Genomic DNA, 19,358 nt, shown 5'->3' on the forward strand with positions numbered 1-19,358 from the left:
TACTGTTTAGCATGCAGAACCACAAGCACTGTGGAAAACTTTGCCCTTCTTTCTTAGAGGAGAAGAATTAATTTGTGTGTCCTAAGGAATAAGGATTTTTTCTAAATTGCATCTCCTGGCCCAGCATGCCAGCCTTTCCTGTGGCAGATGTACACCATGGGTCCAGACCCCTGCATAATTCATTTTTTACCAGCTGTTTATTTAAACTCATCTTTTTGCAAAACAAACAACATCAGAATGCAAAGATCCATTTGGATTCTTCAAAATTCAGCTTCCCATATGCAGTACGGTCCAACCTGCCTCTCTTTGTGGCATTTCATGGGAGATTATGTTCTAAAACACCTGGGAAGGCAGCACAGCATACCCACCTTCTGCCCTGTGACTCTGTCATGTGACAGTCACATTTTTGACAAACTGTGGAACTTTTACTTGCTCTGCTGTTGCTGTCACTGCCTGGACTGGGAACCACTGAGTTGTGAGGCCAGAGACACCTCTTGGATTTGCATTGGTAACCACTGGACAAGGAACAGCTCTTCCAACAATGTTTGTGCAAAGCTGTCTTCCAAAAGGGCTTAAACTAAGCATGAGAAATGGGATTCGTTTAGACCAGAGGTTTGTATTTGGTAAGAATACATTTAGCACTTATCAAATCATGGCCAAAGGGAAGCAGGGTACCTAGAATAATGCTGGATCTGTGGTGCAAAGGATGTAGCTTTGTAGAATACCAAGCTAGATTTTAAAATGAATTTATGCAGGCATGAAAGTAGGACCAACTTTGGAAAGGCTCCTCTGTTATGAAAATGCAATTAATCTGTGGTTGAATAAATATCACTGTTAAAAGGTACTTGAATATCAGATTGATTTAATCTGAAAGTAACTGAGAACCCACAGCTGAAGTCCATCAGGGGTAGGAATGCATATTGTTTTGGTGCTGTGTTGGGTTTGCAGGGCAAGGTTTGCCATGCAGACAGACGGCGCCATTTTGGGCAGGCCATGGCACAGTCACGGCCATGTCAGGGCTGTCACCAGGCCCTGGATCAGCTGCTGCCATTTCAGGGCGGGGCAGGCCATGGCTCAGTCATGGCTATGTCAGGGCCCTCAGCAGGCCCTGGATCAGCTGCCGCCATTTTGGGGCAGGCTGTGGCTCAGTCAGGGCCCTCAGCAGGCCCTGGATCAGCTGCCGCCATTTTGGGCAGGCCATGGCTCAGTCAGGGCCCTCAGCAGGCTCTGGATCAGCTGCTGCCATTTTGGGGCAGACCATGGCTCAGTCGCTGCCATTTGCGACAGGCCACAGGTTGGCCACCACCATTTCAGTGGCACAGGGGGATGGAGCCAGTGGTTTTGAGCCAGTCAGCCATTTCTCTGGTCTCCTACAGAGGTCTGTGGGGTCTCTGAGAACTCTCAGGTTAGTGAGGGCCGTGGGGGCTGTGAGGGCCGTGAGGGGTGTGGGGGCTCTGAGGGCTGGGAAGGCTTTGAGAGCTGTGGGGGATGTGGGCTCTGTGAGGGCTCTGGGGGCTGTGGTGGGTGTGGGGGCTGTGAGGGCTCTGAGGGATGTGAGACACGTGGGGTCTGTGGGGGCCACGAAGGCTGTGGGAGGTGTTAGAGAAATGGGGACCGTGAGGGCTTTGGGGGCAGTGGAGTCTGTGGGGGCAATGAAGGCTGTGGGGGCAGTAAGAGAAATGGGGACATGGGGACCATGAGGGCTTTGGGGGTTGTGGTGTCTGTGGGGGCAGTGAGAGCAATGGGGACCGTGAGGGCTTTGGGGGTTGTGGTGTCTGTGGGGGCAGTGAAGGCTGTGGGGGCAGTGAGAGCAATGGGGACCGTGAGGGCTTTGAGGGCCATGGTGTCTGTGGGGGCAGTGAAGGCTGTGGGGGCAGTGAGAGCAATGGGGACCGTGAGGGCTTTGGGGGCCGTGGGGATGGTGAGGTCCGTGAGGGTGAAATGCCCTGTACCGCTCAGTGGGCTCAGGAGAGTGTGGTTTGATTTAATCTGGGCAGCACATGGGAGAAACAACAAAATTCTCAGGTGGTTCAATAACAAAATTCGGCTTGCAAACTTTAGAACATTAAGGTAGAATAAAGTACTTGGCAAAACGTAAAACAACATCCACACTGAGTAAGGCACTTCAGGAACTTTAACTTACCCAGACACAACAAGGTATGTAAGAAGGCATTGACTGGAATTTTTCAGTCAGGCTTATAATATATCTTAAGAAGGAAAAAAAAAAGAAACAGAGCTCAAACTGTTTCAATCCCACTTCCCACCTGGTTGTTTTGAGCCTGTTAACCATTCCTCCACTCTCCTACATAAATTCAGGGTTTTTTTTCCTCAGTCAAGTCTGCTTTGTCCATGACAATGCTTGGTGAGTGATATCACCCTGTCTTTTAAACCCACAAAACTTTTGTTCTGTTTCTCTCTGTCCTGTCTAGCTGACGCAGGGAAGAATAGAGTGGGTTTGGGGGACACCTGAGATCCAGCAAGGTCAGCCCACCATAGACATTTAGCTGTTTTTTTGTGAAGTAGTTCTCAAAATAATGGGATGAGGTTGGTTGAACTGATCGTTCTTTCACCTGAAATACATTAAAACTGTGAGAGAGATTCATACACTTACTGGAGTTCAAAATTGGGTAAGCTTCTGTGAATGCATTTCAAATACTGTTGGTATATTTTCTTTATGCATTTAGTTCTCCTTACTAAACACCCAAAGACAAGATGAGAAGCCAAATATTATGTTGGACTCAATGATCTTAGATGTCTATTTCAAACTAAATTATTCCATGATTGTATGTGTTCCTTTGGTGGTTTCTCTTTATAAAAAGCACATGTACTTTAGAGACACTCATTTTCTTTCAGTGACTTAGATGTTCTACATTTTCAAATGAACAATTTTGCATTTCAGCAATAGATCTCTTGCCTCTAATTTATGAATTTAAGAAAGTATGTGTTATACCTGTATTGTAACATTACTGCAGTGAATAATGCCCAGTTTTTCACATTTGGAACTGAATGCCAAAAAAATCCCTGTGCACAGACATGGTGTAGCTCAGGAATTTTTATGCTTGTTGCTCTCAGGAGTGTATAATCAGGTAAAGATGGCACCTAACTTTTCTTTAGTCATGGTATCTCTCAAAAATGCAGAGAAAAGCCAGGAATGGCAATTATCATTCATCTCCTCTCACTGCACAGCTCCCAGCATTCAGACCTGTCTTTGATGGTTAGAAAGGGAAAAAACAAAACTGATTATTTTAAACCTCTCTGCAAAAGCTGTTGCTCCCTTTGCAGCACTGTTTCAAGTGCAGTGTCAACTCCTGTGAGCAGTAACTCTGCGGGGAGCGCAGAGGTTTCTTATGTAAATTTATGCAAAGGGTTTCTGCAATCCTAGCATGTGTTGAGCTTCTCAAACACGCCACCAGGCGCTTCCTGCTACTTGATGTGACAAAGGGAGGAGAGATTCTCCCGGTTTCACACAGCAAGGGAAAAGCCTGCAGAGTGCATGTACACAAACTAGAGACCCGTGATCCGTGGTTGATTTTCAAAGTCAGTAGAATTGCAAACTCTGCTGCAGCAAAGTTCTGCCATTGCCATGGATTACTTTTAGTGGAGCTCTTCCTTTGGAGGACACAAGGGGTGTTCTGAGTCTCCATATGATGCCTTGAGAAGGCTGACCTAGAACAGAGGCCAGACAGAGCTAAAGAATAAAGCAGGGATTTATTGAAAGGCCTCCATGGATGCACCTTGGGCAGCACAAGAGCCCAGCCAGGGCTGCACCCAAGATGAACCAAAATGGTCACAAAATGCATGTATGGTCACAGGGTCTCTCACTTTTATAAGTTCTGGCCTATTTGCATATTGGAGTTAATTGTCCAATTACAGCTTTAGCTTATGAAGTTCCAATCTTCTTGTTTTTCTCTCTTCAGTCCACCATTTTTTATGCTCTTGGGCCTGAGATTTGGATCAATTGTCCTTGGTCCCCAGCTAGAGAAGGAATTGTTTGGTCTCCCTGCTCTGCGAAGAGAGTTTACCATGCCCTAACATGAAGCTCAGAGCTACACACTAAAGCACCACAGAATCTGAAAAATATAAAAGCTAAAACCTGAGGCATCACATGTGAAAGCAACAGTGGCTTTCTTGGGTTAGCTTCTACTAGTTCTACTCAGTGCAAAATCATGAGTTGTTCATTGACAGCTGCTAAGAAAGTTGGAGGATTCTTCTGTAGGAACCAACAGTGGAGCTTTTAGATTATTGTTTTTGCATCAATATCTTGGATTCTCCTCACCCCCACAAGAGCTGGGCTCTCACTGGTTCCTGGCTATTCAAAGCTGTAAAATAAGTCACTGGGAGTGAGAGTCAGACCCCAGTTTCATGAGCTCTGGGTTTTCAGTTGCTTTGAAATGTAACCGGTCCTCTGCAACTTTGATCACAATGCAGAACTCAAAACTATGAAAGGACAAAGTTAGGAGAAAAGCAGATGGGAAAACACTGGCACTGCCTGTTAATAGCCCTTGATCACTGCTTTCCCCCACTCTGGATGCACTTAATTGTTAAAACTGCACCACCGCACTTGGAAAGCGTAATCAGTGTAGCTCTGTACTTTTGCCAGGCTAAGTAATTCCATGGCTTCCTAAAAAGATGCTGTTTTCATTTGAAACTGCGATGTTTTAACATGATATTTCAAAAATGGGTGGTGATTGATTAGTCATTAGTCTAATAATGGACTGCATCTGCATTTTTTCCTCCATCTTTATCATATTTTACATAATTCATTTGGATTAATTGGACATTAAAATCTTTTTCCTTGTAACCACTACAGCAGATTCACCCACCTCTGCCTGGATTCTCTTGGGATCCCTCTGCCCTTCTCACTGCTGCTCCACAGTGGGATGGGGTGGCACAGGGCTCTGGACGCCTTGCCTGTGTGTCTCACTATTTTTATGGAGAGTATTTCGTTTTTGCATTGCAACAAGGCCTGAGGTAATCACTCTCCTCAGGTTTCCGATGTGCTTCATGCTGTCAATGTGGGAGGTGATGACTCCTTCTCTTACAAACATTCACTTGAAGGTGTATGGAATGGGGGTACAGCTAAGTGATTTAGGATGTGTCCCACAGGGAGCCTTAAAAATGCAGATTATTGGAGCCTCTCCATTTGAGGCAGCTGTTCCTCATGTGGCCACCTCGCCTACTGGCACTTAATGGCAAGGAGTTCCCACCAGCTTTGTGCACACAGAACAAAACTCCTTTCACTGGGTTCAGAGACTGGGAACAAGACTGGCAGGACCAGTAAGAAACTCATCAGCTCTTTGTCACGCCTGAGCTCAACCAGATTCCCAGGAGTGATGGGAAGGGGCAGTAACTATCAAGCTTCCCTCTCTCTGGGAAGGGGCCTACCATGGATCTGTTGCTGCTGGGGTTGATGAAAATGTCAAAGTCATCGCAGAAGTCCTTTAAAACACACCTCATCCAGCTGCATCTGTCCTGAAAACAAAGGATTGCAAAGCAGTGAACTTGTCACAGTAAAAAGGAGTCGCTGTTCAGCCACTGTTTTGCCTTTTTAAAAATACATGCAAAAGGTGGGGGAACAACTACTGGCCTGCCTTCAGCTGGAAAGAGGATGCTCCTGGGAGGAGTCCACTGCAGTCTAAATTAGACAAAGCAGCTTGATGTGGTTCATGTGTTATTGATCTTTCAGCAATAAATCCAGAGGTGTGTTTATAAGCAAGAGACATAAATATGCAAATTTTTATCCTTCTCACGAGTGTGAAACAGCAGTTTTCAGGTATTTAGGTAAATATTCAGGGAACGTTCACCTAAAGTGTACCTGGTGATTAGTCCCATTGCTAATCATTAATATTCAGATGGAAAAAATGCATTTTTAAGACAAGGGAAGAAGGAAATAGATTTTTAAAAACTTCATGGAAACGAAATAAATCTTTTTGTTCCTGATATAACAATTATTTGGTTTGTTGCTAGTGTCAGTTGAGATTGGGATTGTGATGTATATGGAGCTGAGCATGTCCATTTTAATGGGAGGTATTCTGGAATATAAAGATGTTCATTGAGTTGGCAGGAAGGTAAAGAGTGGAGGATGTAACTGTGAAGGCAATTAAAGGACTTGCAAAGTCCTTTAAGTGGAGCCTGGAACAGAGCCAGTCTTTGAATGCAAACTAATTGAATCCTTGTATAAATTCTTTAATTACTGCAGCGTGCACACACGAAACACCAGCTTGATTCTATAGACTAGGCAGCAAGTCTGACCAGTTTTATAGAATCATTCGACATGCTTTCTGATTAAAGGAGCTAATGCAACTGGGCTGAGCAGCAGCAAATGTAGTGCGAATGGAAATCAGAACAAGGGGAATCTGCTCTTGCACCTCTTCTCCTTGGAACTCATTGTCTCCTCCTTTTACATGTAGGAAATCAGTCAAGCCCTGATGGTCCACCATGCTGTTCAGTAAAATACGGCATCCAAAATACATCATAAAAAAGACTTTAGCGTGGCAAGAAACAACAAGAAGAAAACCATGAGCAAAGCAGGGGGTTCTTCCATGAATGACTAAAATAATAACTGTAGCAGGGATGAAAAAGCCAGAAACTCGCAGGAGAATTTAAAGTGATTCTGCCTTAAAAGCTTCTGAAAATGGCCCATGGCCAGATGGAAATGAGTTCATTTAACATATGACTTATCCTTTTCTTTTTCTTTGAATGGTGTGTAACTGCAAATAATTTTTCAGCTTGGTTACAGTCCTGCTTTATTTCTTCCTATTGAAAAGTTGTTATCCCCCATCTCCAGCTCACTTGATTTGGATAAGGCGTGGAATAGAGCGAAGAAGTGCTGAAGTGTAATAGCCAGCTCGCTAACAAAATCATTATGTGGTGTTCTCAGTGCAGCAGCTGCCTCGGGATCGGTGATAATTAATGCATTTAGTAATAAGTCTGTGGGCAGAGTGTGTCAAGGCTGATCAAATACCTGTTTGTGTACGTTGATATGTTGCCACCAGAAGTCTGTTTTCTTTCTTCTGTTTCCTGATGAGGTGTGCTGTCTAATCACAGAAATCAGGCCAAATACACTGCTGGCTGTTACATTTTACACACAATTTGTTTACAGCAGGCCTCTGGGAGGAAATTGTTGAAATGTCTGCAGATTTGTGGCAGCAAGAACTAGTTGATCTTTGCCACTGAGACAGTGTGTGAATTCTTTGGAGCAGGACCATCTTGTCCAGGTCACCCAGCACACAGCACAATAGGATGATCCAGGGTGGGTTTCTCCAGCACTGCTGCTATTCAAGGATCAGGGGGTTCATCCTTTCTAGTGTGGCCGCAGATCCCAGAATCATGGAATAATCTGAGTTGCAAGGGATCCCCAAGGATCATTGAGTCCAACTTGTCAGTGAGTAGCCCATGCAGGGACTGAACCCACAGCCTTGGTCCTGTTAACACCAGACCCTGACCAAGCGAGCCCAGAATGAGTGAGAGTAGTGCAGTGGATCTGGCGCCTATAAACAGTTGGGCTGTGTAAATTCCTGCCAGACAGGAGATTTGTGTATCTAAGGGGTCTGTAGTAGCAATGGGGGAAAGTAAACATGGCAGAGAATGAGATGGCAGGATTGTGAGAAAGGGGGGAATGGGTCTTGTGGTGTGCCATGTAGCAAAACTAATGAATGGAAGGGAAAACCTGTAATACCAGTAAATTAGAGTGTTTTCCTCATAATTATGCCACTAGTAATGATGCCCACGTCAGGGCCAGTGAGAAGGTCAAAGTCAGCTCTCCATTCTCAGTCACTTTGCAGCAGGGACTGTCTCTGATCAATGTTTGCATAATATTTGTTCCAGGGACATTCTCAGTGCTGTTATAGACTATCAGCTGGGCCGTGCTGTTACTTACAGGAGAAATGTCATTGAAAATCCATGGGTGCAACTGTAGGTGACACAAGGAGGAGTCACAGAGCAGCCACTGGAGTGTCTCCTGTAACTACCCTGAGTGGATTATGTGCAGTCTCACCCAGGTGGGCTGTCCATTGATCTGGGTCAGAACTGCTGAGCTACCAAAGCTGTAATTAAGCAGCATTCATTGAACTCATTTATTGGACACATACAAAACAAGTGTGAAGGCATGAATGTTCTAAGCCAAACCAAAACTACCATTCACACACACACCCCCGAAGTAATTTTTTGTTAAAATGTCTCTCTGGATAGAAAAAAATCCAGAGTAAAATGCAATCTATGTCAAAGTCATATTAAAGGATATGAAACAGCAGGTGTAAAGGATACTGGTGATTTCCAAAGTAGGCCATTGATAGAGATGGATATCATCTTTGCAGAAGAAGGTGAAAAGAGAGGCTGGTGAAGTGTGAAGAGCTGGTCCAGAGGCCAAGAATTTATGCTGGGGAATGGAGGGATCTTTGTACATGCATAATCATTTCCTCTTCCCTTTACTGGATTGATGGGTGATGACCTAAGGGAAGGAGACATCCCACTCTGTAGTTACTCCTGTGTGCCAGCTCCATCAACACCTCTGATCAGCTGAGATGTGCATCTCTAGCCCCTCGGAATGTGAGCTCATTCCAAAACTGGTGATCAGTTTGGCAGGAGTTGCTTCATAAACATCAGCAGTGGGTGCATGCGTAATTAATCCAGGCTCAATGCTATCTGGAAAGGGTAGGAAGCAGAGAAGGAAGAGCTAATTATTTATGGACAAGGAAATAGTGTCCAAGTGGGATGTGGATGGCAGTAATTGAAATGCCTCAGGAACAGGCAAGAAAGGAGTTTTGCTGCAAAACCCCACTTTTATTTAACCTAACTGACCCAGGTTGCGTGTGTACTTTTACACTCCTGTTATACTCATGGGCTGCTTTGCATCAGCAGCATGAGGTGGTTTGGGGACTTGCTGCTACTGTGGAAATTAGCACTTGTAACACAGCAAATGTATGAAAACACTGCTCGTAAGAGAAGGGACTGGATTTGATAACTCCTCAAGTCTCATATCCACGATGATGGGGTTTTTCTCCCCCACATTAAAAATTTGCTTTCCTGAGATCCAGTTCAAGCCATACAACAGTTTGGAGTGCAGTTGTTGTATTTTGGAGTTTTTTGTTGTTTGTTGCCTGACTAGCCTGCTTGCCCTCATCCTTTGTACAGGCTGAACTTGCTGGCAGGAGCCAGATGAAATGAAGGGGAATTCAGTGGGCATAGCTGGTGGGACAGTTCAAAGAGCCATGATGTTCATGGCACTGTGTTGGGTGGGGTACAGTTATGGTTACTGATAATTTTTTTGCAAAACAGCAGGTGCTGAGAGCCTGGCTGCTGAATTCTCCAAGCAATGATTACTTTGTTTCTTGGTGTTAAGTCTGTATTAGTCCCTGTAACAAGCCAGAATGGAGTTTTGACATTTAGATCGCCTCCAAATGAACCTAAAGATTTCATTATACTTACACCAGGGTAGTGTTTTGCAAGCCATTAGTTTCTAGTTGAGAAGCTAATGGATATTTTAAGATCTTAAATCCTCTATTTGCTAGAAAACACCACACATTTTATTGCATGTACTACTTATGTGGAAAATATAAAAAAATTAGTTTTTAAAAAAATCATGGATGCAGTATCTGACCCGTGTTTCAGCTGATCTTTCATCCCATACCATTGTGATTCCCCTTCCAAACAATATTCTTAAATATACTCTTGTGTTTACATAAATTGTAAAAGACATTGATAACTGTTAGTGCACACCAGCTGAGCTGCCTTAGGGATTTGAATCTTAATTTAGGAGGTTCAAATGAAAAGTAAATGTTTTTACATGGGTAGCTGGGCAGTTCTTTGTGGTCTAGAGGGAGGAATTGGCTAACACAGTTGTGTTTGGGCATCCTTTACGCTGCCTTCTTTGATTTTTGCATTTATTTATATGCAACACAATCCAAAAACTCTTTTTAGGATAGAGGTTTGTTTTTTGGTTTTTTGAGGGGGGGAGGTTAGGTTGTTTCAGGTTTTTTTGGGGGGAATAGGGTGTTTTTTGTTTGTTTGGGGGTTTTGTTTGTTTGTTTTGTCTTGTTCGTTTCTTTGTTTGTTTTGGTTTTAGTTAATGTTGAACAGAGGCATGGGAGACATGGTCCTGCTCTCTTTCCTTGCATAGTCCCTGCATGCTTCTGGCTCATTGCAAGGAGGGAGTTTCTCACAGAATCACAGAATATTCTGAGCTGGAAGGGAACCAGAAGGATCATCCAATGCAACCCTGAAGTGAATGGGGAGTTGTCCCTTATTCAGTGTGGAATACACAGCAGGGAAGGAGCGTCTGTTCTGCTCTCATCTTACTCTTCACATGGAAATTTGTGAAAATCAGGGCTAAAAGGCCAGTGCTGTGGCTGTGTGGGAAGAAAAGAACCACAAGGCCTGTTCTTAGGAGACACTGGTGTCAGAAGCCAGGGTGACCTTTTTTCTCCTTTGTACTTCCAGTTTCTCCTGAACTGGTCTCTACAGAAGTCATGGTGTCGTGTTGCTATTCAAGCCAACAGAGCTGATAAGAGGCTGTGATAACCTCGCGTATAATAGCTTATTTATTTTTTCTTTAAATACAGCTGCTGTGTGGCTGCCCAGCCCTGTGCCAGAGGCTTTGCTGTTGGCAGAGGGACCGAAGCCATGCCTTGACTTTGTTTCCATCTCTGGCAGGGAGACAGCATTGCTTCCTGTGACTCCTCCGGCGTGCTGAAGCTCTGGGACATGCGGAAGCTGCTCCCTATTCTCTCCATCGACGCGGGTCCCCATCCTGCCAACCAAGTGGCCTTTCATCGCTCTGGTAGGCTTCTGAAACAACTTTCCCCCCCTTAGACATGGTTTTGCAATGTCTCTAATCTCTCCCTAGTTCTGGAGGCAGATAACATGTGGAAGCAGCACAGATGTGTTAATTTTGAAGAAGAAATGCCTGATTGTGGCAATGATCAATACGTTTGTTTTCTATGGGCTAAATTGCCAAATTGGACTGCTGCTCCATTTATATAAAATGAAAAATGCACGACAACAAAGAGTACATTTGCAACAGTATTACATGAAATACAGAACTGATCAATGGGGGTAAAAGCTTTGTGAGATTACCATGTTCCAGTGGTGTTTATTCTCCATTACTGTTTGTTCTTTTATTTGCTAATTCTGGAATTGCATGTCATAACACTCTTACAAAGTCCTCTTATAAATGCCTCAGAACTTCATGGTGCTGACAGGCCTGCTTACTAGGCATAGGAATTGAATTAGCCAGTTATTTTTCATCATCAACCATGCATTACCATGTCAGCAATACTGTGAGTGCACATTGCATTTTCATTTGAAGAGGGGCCATTCTAAAGCGTTTTTGTTTTAAAACAATCTTCAGTACTAAAGCACACACAAGCATTCCTGTTGCAGCACAGAATTAGATCCTAGCTTAGGAAATGGTTTTACTCAAAGCTAGTGCAACATGATACAAAACAACAATATATAACATAATGTATATAGGCACATTGAAAACTAAGTGTACATTTGTATTAAGTGTTCATAAAACATAAAGCTTTGATGGAATTTGAGGGATGATAAGGAATCATTAAAGAAAAATAATAGGATGGTGTTTTGTCATAATGACCCACATACTGTGGAATGCATATTATCAATATATTGAGTCACTTGGCAGGAAACTTTGACATCAAATTCCATATTATTTGTGTAGTGATTTCATGGATCTCTCTACTGTATCATTAAATAAGATGTTTGCATTTTCCAGGGGGGAAAAAACGCATTGACAGTGCCCAGTTTTGGGCAGTTTCCCAAAGACAGGTTTAACCGCTATTGTATTTATGTGTGTAATTTGGAATAAGAGGTCATTTTTTGTTCAGGAGGATTTGAAGAAGTTGCAAATCTTTGTTTATGGTGTATAATGTTGGGTCATTTGCAGCAGAACCACACCCCTGAAAAATGCAATATTTCTGCCAGATGGGAACTTTCCATTAGAAAGGTTATCAGCTTCAGGTAATGTAAATGGGCACGTTTCTCCATCATTTGGACAAAATCCAAAATTTTCTCTGCAGGAGTAACCACAAAAGAGAGATATCAAATTGGGGTGGATAATCACAGAGAGGCAGAATGCAAAAGGATGGAATTCCAGCTGGCTGAAGATAGGCAGATACCTGGCTGAGACACACTGTACCCGCTGCAAGAGGGACAGAGTAGATGAAATATATCCTGTGTTTAACGGCCTGTTGGGAACGGGACATCTGCCTCAGTCAGGACCTCTGCCTGTGGAGCAGCTTGTGTTGATTTTCCTTATCCAAACATGGCTCCGTTTCCAGCTGTGTCCCTCAGTCTCTCCGGCTGATGTTGCACCAGCCAGTGTAAAATACTTGACTGCATTAATAGTCAGAGACACAAATTGTTCAGCTCTTACAGGTGGATTTAATTACTAAATTAGAGAGCCATGGTTGAGCAGGTTTTTTTCTTCTGCCCAATAATTATTTAAATTAAAGTTAATAATGATAGAAGAGGTTTATGAAAAGTTTGGCGGTATCAGCAAACAAGATTGAGGTCGGAGATAGGAGGGCCCCAGCTAATGGAAGAATTTGTTTTGCTTTCCTTTGTATTGTTTTCAAGTAATTATCTTTGCAAATGTAGTGTAGACAAGCACATCTTACCTTTTGTTTTTAAGTGGTGTTACCTTTGTGGGTATGACGTGCTCCAGGTGGGACGTGCTTCCCAAAGGTGGAGTTTGTGAGGTACTGGGGTTCTCCCAATGGCGTTTTTGGGGATGAGCCTTGCTGGCTCCAGTGGTCCATTGCTGTTCCAGCATTGTAAGTTAAATAGCAGCCTAAAGGCATTTCCTGCTTTATCAGAGCCACACTCAGATCTTAGATAAATTAATGACAATATCTGTGTATAAATCTTTCTGCTTTAGCTGCGCTCTGCCTCAGCTTTTCTTTAGCCCAGCTTAAAGGTGGACTTTTCCATACTTGTGAATAAACAGAAAATAAGTACATATAGTAATTACCACTGCATCTCATGGGGATTTTCTGCTTTGTCCTGCGCTTTCTGCAGCAAGCTTGTGGTCTTTCAGTGAGAGGTGCTGATGGAGCGGCCTGGGACTCAGCCTACTGGTGGCAATGCTCTTCAATACTGTGTTTAATATCAGAAATTTTTCTGATGTCATACACAATTAACATTTCTTTTGAATTCTGCATGCTGTGAATGGCTGACCAGAGTTATTGTGCAAGATGGACCACAGAGTAACTGATTTTTAAACTAAATTCACTTTTACTTTTTTATGTGCAAGTCAACAGCATCTCCATGTGAATATATTCCTGTGTAGCATTCGTGCATCCCTGGAACACCCTCTTGTCATTACCTTTAGTGTTTCCAGTTGCTGTTTAGGAAATGTAAATGAGATTAATCACAACCCAGCATTGCATATGTAAGAGAAGGTGCAGAAGGTTCCAGCTTGTGTGCTATGATGCATTTATTTATTGTCACAGCACATTAAAACAAACAAACCAAACAAGCCCCTCTTCACAGCAACAATCCAAAATCAAGAGCAGTTACAGTAAGGCTGAGGGCAAGCAAATAATTTTTGGAAAAATGCACTGCTTTATTGTGAGCTCTGGAGATACAGTGAGGTGTTAACATTTAACCTGCCTCCATCCAGGCTGAGCTGTGTTGCTCTCAGCATGAACAAATAACCTCTCCATGCTTCTGACTAATCCCAAGGGCCAGAGGTGCGTGTCTTATTCGGAGGAAAAGTAGATTAAAAGAATGTAAAAACTGTAAATGAATGTGAAAGTGGAGGAATGGCAGGATCAAGATTATTTTGTGATACAAGCTGTTTATTTTAGAAGACAACATTTCTAGGGATGCAGGAGACACGTTGACAGTGAACAGATGGTACCACTGTCAGCCATGGTGGGGTCAGGGCAACTGCTCAGTGCTGCTCTCTGAAAGCAAGCTTCATTTGCTTAATTACACATCACATGACATCACCCAGCACCGTTACTGCAAGACCAACATTGGCCCAATGGGTGGCAACTGTTTGCTGTTCCTCTGCAGTTGTTCTTGGTGTCAAATTGCAGGGATGAATTTTCGTCTCTAAATTACCCACCCTTTTACTGAACGCAGAATTATTGACGGGATTTCTGGGATGTCATCGCTGGACCATTTTCAATATTTGCACTTGACATTATATGGGCTATTACTGATAATGTCAAAGCCACAAGCAATCCCCACATGGAGTGGGGCATGGAAATTAGAGTAAGATCAGGTAAAGCTCCAAAATTACAGTTTTCACATCCCTGATCTGGTAACAATTACCAGAACAGAACTGGCAGAGGTAGTCCTTGCAAATCAGTCTTGCAGTGAGGTGCCTTTTCAATTTTCTCTTTGATTTCCTCAATTTTGGTTGGTGTATTGACTGCAAAGACAGGCTGGTGTTAAGGTGACAGAGCCAGGTGTCTGTCTTTGCTCCTTCTTTCCTCCTTTCCTTCATGCTTTTGATTAATTGATAACCCTTAAGTGGCACTGAGGAGATAAAGCTTCATCTTGATAGGGTGGAGACTTTTCTAGGATGGAAGAAGCTCTCCTTTGCTGGGAAGCCTACAGTGGATTTTGGAGTTAGAGGCTGAATCAGCAGTGGGTGCACCTGTAACTTGCAGATCTCAGGAGGTGACTGTGGCCACTGTGTCCACATATAAAGAGAACTGGAGCAGGACAAGATCTTTACCCTTTTTTTTTTTTCTGTATTTGTCTCCTTTTGATTACAGTTAAAGTCACACTTGATGGGAGAAGAATCCTCTAGCACAGAACTTAGCAGTAATCTCTTTAGAGGCATCTGATTTTGTCCACATAGAGCAATTATGTGCTGACATTAATGTGTGTTTTTCCCTATGCCTCCCATTTCTGACTCAAAAGCTTTTTTCATTACAACACTTTATTGCTCTCTGTTCTTTAATCTCCAAGGCAGATTACTTGATAACATCAATTGATTCCTTAGGGTGCTTTTCCCCTTGTGGTTCAATGCCTGAGTTCCTGCCTCAATTCTGACTATGTATATGCTGTCGCAGGCAATACAGCCTCAACTTGGGTAATTTTTACTTGTTTGAAGTTCTTGACAATTAACACAACCTTCTGATCTCTGAATCTGGGTATTGAGAAAAAACAAAACATGAAGGATGAAACAATTGTTAAAGTAAGTGCTTTTTCTCCCCCTTCCCCAGTCTCACCATGAGCCAAACATCTCACCTTCCTCTTCCTGCTTTGTTCTTGCCTTGTTCTTGCTGTGGGAACTGTGCATCATCCCAGTTCCTTTGGTGCAGCAACAGGGGATGCAGGAGGAGTGTAATTCTTTGGATTTGTCCTGGCACTTGCCCTTTCACTCAGACAACTCCCAGTTCTGGTTACTACTCAGTTCAGACTTGCTACAGTGCTGTAATTCTTCCTGAAAGGGCGGCAAGGTGACCAAGGTTTTGGAGCGCATCTTTTAAGTCTTTGAAAGGTTTGCTCTTGACATAGAGAATTGAGACTTATTTTGCTGCCTGCTTTGCTTTTTTTTTTTTCCCCAGACCTTTTTCAAGTCCATTTGTAATTGCACATCACTTGTTCCTCTCCTTGTTCCCATCAGAAATTGCTTAATGTCTGTCCCTTCAGAACCGTTTGCTTTCCTATGGTCAGCATTCCAAGATCTGTGGGTTTTCCCTGCATCCCTGTTCACCCATTTCTGTACTAACTAAGGATTCATATGGTCTGTTTCTTTTGCATATAATTGATCCACATTCTCACAGATTTTGCTTAATGAGCACAAATGCAGCCACGTGCATATCTTAGTTTGCCATTTATTATTTGATAATCAGCACTTTTAGGTCGTCTTCACTTTCCTCTTGGCTTCGGCTCATGTGCAAGTGATGTATCAGGGCTGTGTGTCTGATCTGTGTCTGCCTCCTCTGTCCCCTGTAAAATCTGGCCAAGGAGTAGTCAAGGAAAACTTCCTTTTCTTTCCTTCCAAAAGGGGATAGGGCTGAACACCAAAGTCAGTCCTTTTGCTTTATGCTGGCAAGTTTCAAGCAGTGATGGCTCTCCATTTCACCTTTGTGCTGTCCATCCCTCTCTGTCTATTTCTCTTCCATCTAAACTTGAGTATCCCTTTATAAAACTCCCCTTTAAAGCCTGTGATACATGTTTGATCCATGTTTGAATGTGGATCCCTACTTTCAGCTGATGGATAGGGGATAAACTTTCAGGTCCATTTATTGACCAAGCTGTTTTTATAGAAGCCAAAGATTTTCAAAAGTGATACCTTGGATAGAAGGAGTACTGGTGGGCTGGTTCACCTCAGCCACACTGAGAAAAGGTTTCATCCTTGTGTCTCAAGGTGAAATCCCTGCTTTGGCAGAGCAGGTGCTGTTGCCCTGACTGTGTGCTGTTTGACACTGCCCCAGTATTGATTGGGTAGTGTATCCTGCCCAGCCCACGTGTTTGCACTGGTGAATCCATTAGTGGGCTCCCTGGAGAGATTCCAGCATGGTGTGAGTTGGTTTATGCAAGCCATGACCTATTTTCCAGCCCTGACCATGCTGCTTCCCCTCAGAAGTCAGATCAACAAGGCGTCCCTGTCAGCCTCCCTCCCTGAGGAGAGCTTACAGTGTCTGTTGACCATCCTTAATTACTCCTATGGTCAGCATGGGAGTAAAAGGATGTGCTGGAAGGCTGAATTATTCAGCAGTAATTCCTTGTCTCATAATTCTCACTCCTTCCCTCTCTGCTGCTGTATGCCATTTTTTCTCATTCGCAACATCTGTTTTCCTGACCATAAAAATTCTTTAATTTGGAGGCAATGGGTAGATTGGACTTACACAAATAAGAGCTGATTGACAGATCGTTTTGTCTCCTTGTTTCATGGGGTAGGAAACGATCACTCTCCTTATTTCTGACTGTTGCAGTTTGCCAAAGGGAAAAAGCTGGCGATGAATTTTCCCCCTTTGTTGATCAGGGGGAGAGTTGTGCTGTGCAGTATTTCTGTTGTGTCACGGCCATTTTTCAATACAAGCAAACGCCACAATATTTAAATATGCTGGAAGGGAAAGAAAAGGGATTCTTAAAATATATGGCTTTATTTTCAGTACAGACATAATTTAAAATGTATGAAATATTTGTCCTTTGGAAAGGAAAGGGAGGTGGCTCGCAACTCCTGTATTTTACATTTTTTTGCCCTGATTGCAGATAGTGTTTTGTCTCTGGCTGTGTTTGCTGAGCTAATGAGGGTGGGGACTGTGCTACTGCAGGCGATTGCTTTGAGCACTGAGCACTTTGAAGAGATTAGCCCCATTGATATTCCCTTCATCTTTGTTAGAGGGGCATGCTTCCTTCCCTGGAGTGCCAGGAGATGGACAGCTATTTAATAGAGCCAGCCTTTTTCGAGTACAGGCTGTACTCCTGAATATCCCCATCTCCCTTGCCTGCAGATTTCCCACATAAAAACAATGTTCTGGAAGCCAGGGTTGTTCCTCATTAGAGCAATATATTGACCTGATAGGGGGGTTTTGAGGACCTCGGGTTGGCTGGGTTATCATCTGTCTGGTTAAATGTTATTCTTCAAGGAGAAGCAACAGTTCCAGCAGTTCAGGCAGACAGCCAAAACATGGTGATGAGCAAATTGTTTGTTCCAAGAGTAAATGAAGGGAATGTCCACATGAATTTTGCCATCCTTGTATTAAACTAACAGAAGCTGAAAATTGGAGCTTTATTCATCCCATGTGGGGCATAACTGATCAAAATTTTGATTCTCCAGCAGCTATCCACAAACTGAATTAAAATGGCTTGCAAGAAGTTGGCTTTTTTTCTAATCTCATTTTAACTAGGCACAAGTCTTAAAATAATAATATATTCAACCTCTCATCTCTAACATTTACTGCTTTTGTATCTTTACCAGGTTCATGGATTCTATTTTATAGTTATTGTTTATATCAATTCCAGCTCACAGAGTGCCGCAATTACCCCATTCCCCCTTTGAATGTATTTACAGTGATAGAACTCCTTACTTTCACTTCGACTGCACAGCTCCATCCCAAGCCTGGCTTAGATACAAGAGCCTCATCTCCTGATTAACTTACTCCTGCAGACAGTCGGGGATGAAGGACCTTTGAAAGTCATGACAGCCTGTCTCCCATGAAAGCTCCTCTTAAATATCGACAGCTCTCCAGGTCCTGTGCTTTGAGTACAGCATCTGTATGTAAAGAGAGGATCAATAGTGCATTCATCATTCATATCCTGTAATAAAGGAAGGGGGTTTCTGAAATATTGGTTTAGTATTTGTGTGTCCTTTCTATGTGTTAAATATGGAAGGTGGAATGGCCATGGTATTCTCTGCCAAGGACTGGATAGGTCAGGGAATCTGCAAGGGGACAGCCACTTGCATCTTTGTCACTGCCAAAATAAAACAGAAATTCATCAGTAATCAAGAGTGATGAGTTAGCTGGGAGCTCTGTGGGCTGAGCCAGGCTTGTGTTGGGAGTGGAGAAAACACGTTTAGGAAAACAAAGAAGCTGGGTAGTTTTGTTTAAGGGAAGCAAATCCTGAGAGAGGAGGGAGTCCATAGGAGCTGGGATGCTTTGGAGAAAAAAGTAATCCTTGTGACTGCCTAAGTAACTGAAGTATGCTGTTTCAAACATAAGGATAATTTAGGGAATTTGGTCTTTCACCCACTGTTCTTTTCCCTCTTAGAAAGCAAAGTGTTAAATACTTTAGATTAAAACTTGGAGACAAAACGTCAGTTCCATTAAAAAAAGTTAAATATTTAAAACTGTCCATAACCAGCATTTTTCTTTCTCCTTTGTGGGAGTTAAAACTATGCCAGTCTGGGCTGAGTTTGAATAACACACTTTCAGTAACTCAAAACTTCCTCTTTTTTCAATATTCATTTTTAAAAGTAACCAAAGTCTAAAATTATTCACTTTCAGATACCTGTATTGTGATTATCAAGAAAGTTTTGATTCCTTGAACAGCTCCTCCACTTGGTAAATGGAATATATTCATGAGCTAGGTCTTTTCAGAGCTTGGAAAGTGGCACTTCTTTTCAAGAAAGAGATCATCTTTGAATTAAAAGTATGCTGTCCTTAGCCTTTTTTTATTTTTATTATATTGACAAATTGTCACAGGAGCTAAAGTGCGTAATCATCAATAACAAGTGATCCATGGGGCTATGCAAAATCTATCGATTAACAATATAATCTCCATACAGATGGCCTAGCAGTGCTTGTTATTTTTTATGGGCCAATCTGGGAGTCCTGCTTGCATTTCAAGGGGCAGGTGGAGGAAGGTGAGTGAGACAAAGTTCAGGGCATCTCTGCGGTTGCCTGGCAGCATCTTTGCTGGAAAGGGAA

General features: G+C 42.9%; 1 protein-coding gene across 2 annotated transcripts in view; it reads left to right on the forward strand.

Annotated features, from left to right (window-relative positions):
* The window catches only part of SPAG16 (sperm associated antigen 16), a 365,639-nt gene that overhangs the window by 250,996 nt on the left and 95,285 nt on the right, over window positions 1–19,358 (forward strand). For both annotated transcript variants that reach the window (XM_038143348.1, XM_038143349.1), the window contains one exon: window positions 10,651–10,777. In XM_038143348.1, coding sequence (XP_037999276.1) covers window positions 10,651–10,777 — 127 coding nt within the window. The remainder of the gene's footprint in view (window positions 1–10,650; window positions 10,778–19,358) is intronic.

Source organism: Motacilla alba, chromosome 7, assembly GCF_015832195.1.
Source record: "Motacilla alba alba isolate MOTALB_02 chromosome 7, Motacilla_alba_V1.0_pri, whole genome shotgun sequence".
In the NCBI taxonomy this organism is placed as follows: Eukaryota; Metazoa; Chordata; class Aves; order Passeriformes; family Motacillidae; genus Motacilla; species Motacilla alba.